The sequence below is a fragment of the Nerophis ophidion genome, linkage group LG26 (assembly GCF_033978795.1).
Source record: "Nerophis ophidion isolate RoL-2023_Sa linkage group LG26, RoL_Noph_v1.0, whole genome shotgun sequence".
In the NCBI taxonomy this organism is placed as follows: Eukaryota; Metazoa; Chordata; class Actinopteri; order Syngnathiformes; family Syngnathidae; genus Nerophis; species Nerophis ophidion.
In genome coordinates, this window is record NC_084636.1 from 34450611 (window position 1) to 34463054 (window position 12444).

Consider the following 12444-nt stretch of genomic DNA (forward strand, 5'->3'; position numbering starts at 1 on the left):
AACTATGTCCTGTAAACACTGAAGGATGCACACTTACAAGTACACACTTAAACTATGTCCTGTAAACACTGAAGGATGCACACTTACAAGTACACACTTAAACCATGTCCTGTAAACACTGAAGGATGCACACTTACAAGTACACACTTAAACCATGTCCTGTAAACACTGAAGGGTGCACACTTAAACCATATCCTGTAGACACTGAAGGATGCACACTTAAAGTACACACCTAAACCATGTCCTGTAAACACTGAAGGATGCACACTTACAAGTACACACTTAAACTATGTCCTGTAAACACTGAAGGATGCACACTTACAAGTATACACTTAAACCATGTCCTGTAAACACTGAAGGATGCACACAAGTACACACTTAAACCATGTCCTGTAAACACTGAAGGGTGCACACTTAAACCATATCCTGTAAACACTGAAGGATGCACACTTAAAGTACACATTTAAACCATGTCCTGTAAACACTGAAAGGTGCACTCTTACAAGTACACACCTAAACTATGTCCTGGAAACACTGAAGGATGCACACTTAATATACACACTTAAACTATGTCCTGTAAACACTGAATGATGCACACTTAAAGTACATACTTAAATTATGTCCTCTAAACACTGAGGGATGCACACTTACAAGTACACACTTAAACTATGTCCTGTAAACACTGAACGGTGCACTCTTACAAGTACACACTTAAACTATGTCCTGTAAACACTGAAGGATGCACACTTAAAGTACATACTTAAACTATGTCCTGTAAACACTGAAGGATGCACACTTAAACTATGTCCTGTAAACACTGAAGGATGCACACTTAAACTATGTCCTGTAAACACTGAAGGGTGCACACTTAAAGTACACACTTACACTATGTCCTGTAAACACTGAAGGATGCACACTTAATATACACACTTAAACTATGTCCTGTAAACACTGAATGATGCACACTTACAAGTACACACTTAAACTATGTCCTGTAAACACTGAAGGATGCACACTTACAAGTACACACTTAAACTATGTCCTGTAAACACTGAAGGATGCACACTTACAAGTACACACTTAAACTATGTCCTGTAAACACTGAAGGATGAACACTTACAAGTACATACTTAAACCTCGTCTTGTAAACACTGAAGGATGCACAGCTGCAAGTACACACTTAAAACTATGTCCTGTAAATACTGAAGGATGCACACTTACTCGTACACACCTAAACTATGTGTCCTGTAAATACTGAAGGATGCACACTTACTCGTACACACCTAAACAATGTGTCCTGTAAACACTGAAGGATGCACACTTAAAGTACACATTTAAACTATGTGTCCTGTAAACACTGAAGGATGCACACTTAAAAACACACACTTAAACAATGTCATGTAAACACTGAAGGATGCCAACTTAAAACACACACTTAAACAATGTCATGTAAACACTGAAGGATGCACACTTACAAGTACACACTTAAACTATGCCCTGCAAAGACTGAAGGATGCACACTAAAAGTACACACTTGAACTATGTGTCCTGTAAACACTGAAGGATGCACACATAATAGATAACAAAAACATTATATATATGTATGTATGTGTGTGTATATATATATATATATGTACAGTATGTGTGTGTATATATTAGTATGTATGTATATACACATATATATGTATCTGTGTATATATATGTGTATGTATATATAATAGGGGTTTGGGGAAAAATCGATTACGAATACGTTGTGCGATTCAGAATCGATTCTCTTTTTTTTTTTTTTTAAATCAATATATATTTTTTTTAATTATTTTTTTTTTTCATCAATCCAACAAAACAATACACAGCAATACCCTAACAATGCAATGCAATTCCAAAACCAAACCTGACCCAGCAACACTCAGAACTGCAATAAACAGAGCAATTGAGAGGAGACACAAACACCACACAGAACAAACCAAAAGTAGTGAAACAAAAATGCATATCAACAACAGTATGAATATTAGTTATAATTTCAGCATAGCAGTGATTAAAAAATCCCTCATTGACATTATCATTAGACATTTTTAAAAACAACAAAAAAGAACAATAGTGTCACAGTGGCTTACACTTGCATGGCATCTCATAAGCTTGACAACACACTGTGTCCAATGTTTTCACAAAGATAAAATAAGTTGCAATCAGTTGATAAAACATTGTCCTTTACAATTATAAAATCTTTTAAAAAAATCTACTACGCTGCTAGCATGTCAGCAGACTGGGGTAGATCCTGCTGAAATCCTATATATGGAATGAATACAGAATCGTTTTGAATTGGAAAAATATCGTTTTTGAATCGATAATTGCCTTGAATCGAAAAAATCGATATATATTATCGAATCGCGACCCCGAGAATCGATATTGAATCGAAACGTGGGACACACAAAGATTCGCAGCCCTAATATATAACATACATATGTGTATATATGTATACATACATGTGTGTTTGCGTGTGTGTGTGTATATATATATATAGTATATACATATGTATGTATGTATGTATGTATGTGTACTATGTATGCTCGATGTATATATATATATGTATGTATGTGTGTGTGTGTGTGTGTGTGTGTGTGTGTGTGTGTGTGTACTATGTATGTGTATATATATGTGTATGAATATATATGTATATACTTATACGTATACATATGCACTATATGTATGTATGTATGTGTGTGTGCGCACACTTTTGTGTATGTGTGCATGTTATGTTGTGTTTGTGTGTGTGTGTAATGTTACAATGTACATAACATGCACGTTTTAATGACTCAATGAACATAAAATGCATGTTTTAATGACACTATGTACATAACATTTATGTTTCAATGACACTATGTACATAACATGCAGGTTTCAATGACACAATGAACATAACATGCATGTTTTAATGACACAATGTACATAACATGCATGTTTTAATGACACTATGTACATAACATGCATGTTTTTATGACACTATGTACATAACGTGCATGTTTTAATGACACAATGAACATAACATGCATGTTTTAATGACACTATGTACATAACATGCATGTTTTTATGACACTATGTACATAACGTGCATGTTTTAATGACACAATGAACATAACATGCATGTTTTAATGACACAATGTACATAACGTGCATGTTTTAATGACACAATGAACATAACATGCATGTTTTAATGACACAATGTACATAACATGCATGTTTTAATGACACAATGAACATAACATGCATGTTTTAATGACACAATGAACATAACATGCATGTTTTAATGACACAATGTACATAACATGCATGTTTTAATGACACAATGTACATAACATGCATGTTTTAATGACACTATGAACATAACATGCATGCTTTAATGACACAATGAACATAACATGCATGTTTTAATGACACAATGTACATAACATGCATGTTTTAATGACACAATGTACATAACATGCATGTTTTAATGACACTATGTACATAACATGCATGTTTTAATGACACAATGTACATAGCATGCATGTTTTAATGACACAATGTACATAACATGCATGTTTTAATGACACTATGTACATAACATGCATGTTTTAATGACACAATGAACATAACATGCATGTTTTAATGACACAATGTACATAACATGCATGTTTTAATGACACAATGTACATAACATGCATGTTTTAATGACACAATGTACATAACATGCATGTTTTAATGACACTATGTACATAACATGCATGTTTTTATGACACTATGTACATAACGTGCATGTTTTAATGACACAATGAACATAACATGCATGTTTTAATGGCACATTGTACATAACATGCATGTTTTAATGACACAATGTACATAACGTGCATGTTTTAATGACACAATGAACATAACATGCATGTTTTAATGACACTATGTACATAACGTGCATGTTTTAATGACACAATGAACATAACATGCATGTTTTAATGACACTATGTACATAACATGCATGTTTTAATGACACAATGAACATAACATGCATGTTTTAATGACACAATGTAAATAACATGCATGTTTTAACGACACTATGTACATAACATGCATGTTTTAATGACACTATGTACATAACATGCATGTTTTAATGACACAATGAACATAACATGCATGTTTTAATGACACTATGTACATAACATGCATGTTTTAATGACACAATGAACATAACATGCATGTTTTAATGACACTATGTACATAACATGCATGTTTTAATGACACTATGTACATAACATGCATGTTTTAATGACACTATGTACATAACATGCATGTTTTAATGACACAATGTACATAACATGCATGTTTTAATGACACTATGTACATAACATGTATGTTTTAATGACACAATGTACATAACATGCATGTTTTAATGACACTATGTACATAACATGTATGTTTTAATGACACAATGTACATAACATGCATGTTTTAATGACACTATGTACATAACATGCATGTTTTAATGACACAATGAACATAACATGCATGTTTTAATGACACAATGAACATAACATGCATGTTTTAATGACACTATGTACATAACATGCATGTTTTAATGACACAATGAACATAACATGCATGTTTTAATGACACTATGTACATAACATGCATGTTTTAATGACACTATGTACATAACATGCATGTTTTAATGACACTATGTACATAACATGCATGTTTTAATGACACAATGTACATAACATGCATGTTTTAATGACACTATGTACATAACATGTATGTTTTAATGACACAATGTACATAACATGCATGTTTTAATGACACTATGTACATAACATGTATGTTTTAATGACACAATGTACATAACATGCATGTTTTAATGACACTATGTACATAACATGCATGTTTTAATGACACAATGTACATAACATGCATGTTTCAATGACACTATGTACATAACATGCATGTTTTAATGACACAATGAACATAACATGCATGTTTTAATGACACAATGAACATAACATGCATGTTTTAATGACACAATGTACATAACATGCATGTTTTAATGACACTATGAACATAACATGCATGTTTTAATGACACAATGTACATAACATGCATGTTTTAATGACACAATGAACATAACATGCATGTTTTAATGACACTATGAACATAACATGCATGTTTTAATGACACAATGAACATAACATGCATGTTTTAATGACACAATGAACATAACATGCATGTTTCAATGACACAATGAACATAACAGGCATGTTTTAATGACACAATGTACATAACATGAATGTTTTAATGACACAATGTACATAACATGCATGTTTTAATGACACAATGTACATAACATGTATGTTTTAATGACACAATGTACATAACATGCATGTTTTAATGACACTATGTACATAACATGCAAGTTTTAATGACACAATGTACATAACATGCATGTTTTAATGACACAATGAACATAACATGCATGTTTTAATGACACTATGTACATAACATGCATGTTTTGATGACACTATGTACATAACATGCTTGTTTTGATGACACTATGTACATAACATGCATGTTTCATGACACAATGTACATAACATGCATGTTTTAATGACACAATGAACATAACGTGCATGTTTTAATGACACAATGAACATAACATGCATGTTTTAATGACACAATGAACATAACATGCATGTTTTAATGACACAAGGTACATAACGTGCATGTTTTAATGACACAATGTACATAACATGCATGTTTTAATGACACAATGAACATAACATGCATGTTTTAATGACACAATGAACATAACATGCATGTTTTAATGACACAATGAACATAACATGCATGTTTTAATGACACAATGAACATAACATGCATGTTTTAATGACACAATGAACATAACATGCATGTTTTAATGACACAATGAACATAACATGCATGTTTTAATGACACAATGTACATAACATGCATGTTTTAATGACACAATGAACATAACATGCATGTTTTAATGACACAATGAACATAACATGCATGTTTTAATGACACAATGAACATAACATGCATGTTTTAATGACACAATGAACATAACATGCATGTTTTAATGACACAATGAACATAACATGCATGTTTTAATGACACAATGAACATAACATGCATGTTTTAATGACACAATGTACATAACATGCATGTTTTAATGACACAATGAACATAACATGCATGTTTTAATGACACTATGTACATAACATGCATGTTTTGATGACACTATGTACATAACATGCATGTTTTGATGACACTATGTACATAACATGCTTGTTTTGATGACACTATGTACATAACATGCATGTTTCATGACACAATGTACATAACATGCATGTTTTAATGACATAATGTACATAACATGCATGTTTTAATGACACAATGTACATAACATGCATGTTTTAATGACAAAATGAACATAACATGCATGTTTTAATGACACTATGTACATAACATGCATGTTTTAATGACACAATGAACATAACATGCATGTTTTAATGACACAATGAACATAACATGCATGTTTTAATGACACAATGTACATAACATGCATGTTTTAATGACACAATGAACATAACATGCATGTTTTAATGACACAATGAACATAACATGCATGTTTCAATGACACAATGTACATAACATGCATGTTTTAATGACACAATGTACATAACATGCATGTTTTAATGACACAATGAACATAACAGGCATGTTTTAATGACACAATGAACATAACATGCATGTTTTAATGACACAAGGTACATAACGTGCATGTTTTAATGACACAATGTACATAACATGCATGTTTTAATGACACAATGAACATAACATGCATGTTTTAATGACACAATGAACATAACATGCATGTTTTAATGACACAATGTACATAACATGCATGTTTTAATGACACAATGAACATAACATGCATGTTTTAATGACACAATGAACATAACATGCATGTTTTAATGACACAATGTACATAACATGCATGTTTTAATGACACTATGTACATAACATGCATGTTTTAATGACACAATGTACATAACATGCATGTTTTAATGACACAATGAACATAACATGCATGTTTTAATGACACAATGTACATAACATGCATGTTTTAATGACACAATGAACATAACATGCATGTTTTAATGACACAAGGTACATAACGTGCATGTTTTAATGACACAATGAACATAACATGCATGTTTTAATGACACAATGTACATAACATGCATGTTTTAATGACACAATGAACATAACATGCATGTTTTAATGACACAAGGTACATAACGTGCATGTTTTAATGACACAATGTACATAACATGCATGTTTTAAAGGCCTACTGAAATGATATTTTCTTATTTAAACGGGGATAGCAGGTCCATTCTATGTGTCATACTTGATAATTTCGCGATATTGCCATATTTTTGCTGAAAGGATTTAGTAGAGAACATCAACGATAAAGTTCGCAACTTTTGGTCGCTAATAAAAAAGCCTTGCCTGTACCGGAAGTAGCAGACGATGTGCGCATGACGTCACGGGTTATAGAGCTCCTCACATCCTCCCATTGTTTACAATCATGTCCACCAGCAGCGAGAGCGATTCGGACTGAGAAAGCGACGATTTCCCCATTAATTTGAACGAGGATGAAAGATTTGTGGATGAGGATAGTGAGAGTGAAGGACTACAAAAAAAAAGGCAAGGGCAGTGGGAGTGATTCAGATGTTATTAGACACATTTACTATGATAATTGTGGAAAATCCCTTATCTGCTTATTGTGTTACTAGTGTTTTAGTGAGATTATATGGTCGTACCTGAAAGTCGCAGGGGTATGGCCACGGGTGTGGTGACCGCCAGTGTCTCTGAGGGAAGCCACATTTCTCGACGAGGCGAAGCGAAGGCAGCCAGTCGGGCCGGGCTGAGCGTTTTTTCCCCCTCCTCCACAGTGGAAGCATCCCACGTTCGGGGGCGGCCGGTTGGAGGAGGCAAGAGAGTCCGCAGCTGCCTTAATTTTCTCACCGAAACCTGCCGGTTGGCATGTGGTAGAGAACCATGTTCGCTTGACCGCTCTGTTCTATAGTAAAGCTTCACCGTCAACTTTCGGGAATTTAAACAAGGAAACACCGGCTGTGTTTGTGTTGCTAAAGGCAGCCGCAATACACCGCTTCCCACCTACATCTTTCTTCTTTGACGTCTCCATTATTAATTGAACAAATTGCAAAAGATTCAACAGCACAGAATACATAACGTGCATGTTTTAATGACACAATGTACATAACATGCATGTTTTGTGAGTACAAGGTAGCAGGAAGGCTGAATAACAAGCAGCAGGAGAACATCCAAAAAGTACTCAGACATACAAATTGATGCTAACATGCTAACGGTCTAATTGATGCCCTCACCATCATCCGAGGTGTCATTCCTGAAGAAAAGTACAACTTCTTCCAACTTCTTTTTCTTCACTGATTTGGACATTCTTTGTGCGTGTTGTGTTCCACGTTCTTCTTCCCTCCATGTTCCTTCACACTTGGACAAAACACACGGTCAACATGACTCGACATGCTCACTTAGGAAACCAAAAATATCCCTGTGCTCTCCAGGCTCTCGTCGCGTCCGCCGCTGTGAGCGAGGAGGCGCCACCGACAACTATGGAGGTCAGCGTCGTCTTTTTTTCTCCTACCTTCCAGTGGTCGGTGTGCACGTCCGCCATCTGCTGACCTCACTCCTTCTGCAGCAGGAACCTCAAAGCAGCCACGAAGACCCTGCAGAGACCCTCAGGCGCTCCTTGAAGACCCAGAGACAGATGAGGAAGAAAAAGGTTGGTCCTTAGTAGATAGTACTGACTAACCACAGTTTGAATTCTTGTTGTCTGCTAGCTTCTAGAAGAGTCTCCAGCACTGAGGTCCCCTGCTGAAGATGTGGAGGACATCTCCAAAGTGGCTGAAGATGAAGGATCAGCCAAGAAGACTGCAGCTGGATCCCTGACGGGTAAGCACTGATTTAGATTGTATCATTAGGGTTGTCTCCATACCAATATTTAGGTACCGGTACCAAATAGCAATAGCATGCTAAGTTAAACATGTTAACAGTTAGCTTGTCTCACATTTCAAGTAACACGGCTGCAAGGTGTATGGCTGCGGAAATAGAGAAAAAAGTGTCAAATTAGATGAAAAAGTTAGCATGCTTGAGTTAGCTTGCTAGCATGCTATTGTTTGCATGCTAAGGGTTAACAAGTGTCATGCAGCATGTCATATGACTAGGGTAAACGGTTGCAAAAAGAGCTCAAAAAGTTAGCAAGTTAAATTTAGCATGCTAGCAAGCTAACGTTGGCATACTATCAGTTAACATGTGTCACATACCGAGTTATATAACTGTAATGTGTATGACTGTCTATTTAGAGAAACAAACGTAAAGTTAGCATGTTAATGTTAGTATGCCACCATGCTAATATTCGCATGTTAACAGTTAGCTTGTCTCACATTTCAAGTAACACGGCTGCAAGATGTATGGATGCGGAAATAGAGAAAAAAGTGTCAAATTAGATGAAAAAGTTAGCATGCTTAAGTTAGCTTGCTAGCATGCTATTGTTTGCATGCTAAGGGTTAACAAGTGTCATGCAGCATGTTATATGACTAGGGTAAACGGTTGCGAAAAGAGCTCAAAAAGTTAGCATGTTAAATTTAGCATGCTAGCAAGCTAACGTTGGCATACTATCAGTTAACATGTGTCACATACCGAGTTGTATAACTGTAATGTGTATGGCTGTCTAATTAGAGAAACAAACGTAAAGTTAGCATGTTAATGTTAGTATGCCACCATGCTAATATTCGCATGTTAACAGTTAGCTTGTCTCACATTTCAAGTAACACGGCTGCAAGGTGTATGGCTGCGGAAATAGAGAAAAAAGTGTCAAATTAGACGAAAAAGTTAGCATGCTTAAGTTAGCTTGCTAGCATGCTATTGTTTGCATGCTAAGGCTTAACAAGTGTCATGCAGCATGTTTTATGACTAGGGTAAACGGTTGCAAAAAGAGCTCAAAAAGTTAGCATGTTAAATTTAGCATGCTAGCAAGCTAACGTTGGCATACTATCAGTTAACATGTGTCACATACCAAGTTATATAACTGTAATGTGTATGGCTGTCTAATTAGAGAAACAAACGTAAAGTTAGCATGTTAATGTTAGTATGCCACCATGCTAATATTCGCATGTTAACAGTTAGCTTGTCTCACATTTCAAGTAACACGGCTGCAAGGTGTATGGCTGCGGAAATAGAGAAAAAAGTGTCAAATTAGATGAAAAAGTTAGCATGCTTAAGTTAGCTTGCTAGCATGCTATTGTTTGCATGCTAAGGGTTAACAAGTGTCATGCAGCATGTTATACGACTAGGGTAAACGGTTGCAAAAAGAGCTTAAAAAGTTAGCATGTTAAATTTAGCATGCTAGCAAGCTAACGTTAGCATACTATCAGTTAACGTGTGTCACATACCAAGTTATATAACTGTAATGTGTATGGCTGTCTAATTAGAGAGACAAACGTAAAGTTAGCAGGTTAATGTTAGTATGCCACCATGCTAATATTCGCATGTTAACAGTTAGCTTGTCTCACATTTCAAGTAACACGGCTGCAAGGTGTATGGCCGCGGAAATAGAGAAAAAAGTGTCAAATTAGATGAAAAAGTTAGCATGCTTAAGTTAGCCTGCTAGCATGCTATTGTTTGCATGCTAAGGGTTAACAAGTGTCATGCAGCATGTTATATGACTAGGGTAAACGGTTGCAAAAAGAGCTCAAAAAGTTAGCATGTTAAATTTAGCATGCTAGCAAGCTAACGTTAGCATACTATCAGTTAACATGTGTCACATACCGAGTTATATAACTGTAATGTGTATGACTGTCTAATTAGAGAAACAAACGTAAAGTTAGCATGTTAATGTTAGTATGCCACCATGCTAATATTCGCATGTTAACAGTTAGCTTGTCTCACATTTCAAGTAACACGGCTGCAAGGTGTATGGCTGCGGAAATAGAGAAAAAAGTGTCAAATTAGATGAAAAAGTTAGCATGCTTAAGTTAGCTTGCTAGCATGCTATTGTTTGCATGCTAAGGGTTAACAAGTGTCATGCAGCATGTTATATGACTAGGGTAAACGGTTGCAAAAAGAGCTCAAAAAGTTAGCATGTTAAATTTAGCATGCTAGCAAGCTAACGTTAGCATACTATCAGTTAACATGTGTCACATACCAAGTTATATAACTGTAATGTGTATGGCTGTCTAATTAGAGAAACAAACGTAAAGTTAGCATGTTAATGTTAGTATGCCACCATGCTAATATTCGCATGTTAACAGTTAGCTTGTCTCACATTTCAAGTAACACGGCTGCAAGGTGTATGGCCGCGGAAATAGAGAAAAAAGTGTCAAATTAGATGAAAAAGTTAGCATGCTTAAGTTAGCTTGCCAGCATGCTATTGTTTGCATGCTAAGGGTTAACAAGTGTCATGCAGCATGTTATATGACTAGGGTAAACGGTTGCAAAAAGAGCTCAAAAAGTTAGCATGTTAAATTTAGCATGCTAGCAAGCTAACGTTAGCATACTATCAGTTAACATGTGTCACATACCAAGTTATATAACTGTAATGTGTATGACTGTCTAATTAGAGAAACAAACGTAAAGTTAGCATGTTAATGTTAGTATGCCACCATGCTAATATTCGCATGTTAACAGTTAGCTTGTCTCACATTTCAAGTAACACGGCTGCAAGATGTATGGATGCGGAAATAGAGAAAAAAGTGTCAAATTAGATGAAAAAGTTAGCATGCTTAAGTTAGCTTGCTAGCATGCTATTGTTTGCATGCTAAGGGTTAACAAGTGTCATGCAGCATGTTATACGACTAGGGTAAACGGTTGCAAAAAGAGCTCAAAAAGTTAGCATGTTAAATTTAGCATGCTAGCAAGCTAACGTTAGCATACTATCAGTTAACATGTGTCACATACCAAGTTATATAACTGTAATGTGTATGGCTGTCTAATTAGAGAGACAAACGTAAAGTTAGCAGGTTAATGTTAGTATGCCACCATGCTAATATTCGCATGTTAACAGTTAGCTTGTCTCACATTTCAAGTAACACGGCTGCAAGGTGTATGGCCGCGGAAATAGAGAAAAAAGTGTCAAATTAGATGAAAAAGTTAGCATGCTTAAGTTAGCCTGCTAGCATGCTATTGTTTGCATGCTAAGGGTTAACAAGTGTCATGCAGCATGTTATATGACTAGGGTAAACGGTTGCAAAAAGAGCTCAAAAAGTTAGCATGTTAAATTTAGCATGCTAGCAAGCTAACGTTAGCATACTATCAGTTAACAAGTGTCACATACCGAGTTATATAACTGTA

At 35.1% G+C, this 12444-nt stretch overlaps 1 protein-coding gene and 1 long non-coding RNA gene across 6 annotated transcripts in view; one reads left to right on the top strand and one right to left on the bottom strand.

The window, feature by feature from the left end:
- The window catches only part of LOC133543575 (uncharacterized), a 23171-nt gene extending 14134 nt beyond the window's left edge, over nucleotides 1-9037 (bottom strand). Inside the window, exons 1-2 of the long non-coding RNA XR_009804411.1 lie at nucleotides 8741-9037; nucleotides 8463-8586 (exon numbers count right to left, since the gene is read on the bottom strand). This is a non-coding gene — a long non-coding RNA (uncharacterized LOC133543575). The remainder of the gene's footprint in view (nucleotides 1-8462; nucleotides 8587-8740) is intronic.
- The window catches only part of cc2d2a (coiled-coil and C2 domain containing 2A), a 97594-nt gene that overhangs the window by 740 nt on the left and 84410 nt on the right, over nucleotides 1-12444 (top strand). For 4 of the 5 annotated variants that reach the window (XM_061888219.1, XM_061888222.1, XM_061888224.1 and 1 more), the window contains exons 3-5: nucleotides 8661-8714; nucleotides 8795-8878; nucleotides 8937-9048. In XM_061888219.1, coding sequence (XP_061744203.1) covers nucleotides 8661-8714; nucleotides 8795-8878; nucleotides 8937-9048 — 250 coding nt within the window. The remainder of the gene's footprint in view (nucleotides 1-8660; nucleotides 8715-8794; nucleotides 8879-8936; nucleotides 9049-12444) is intronic. The other variant, XM_061888220.1, reaches the window with a different exon arrangement.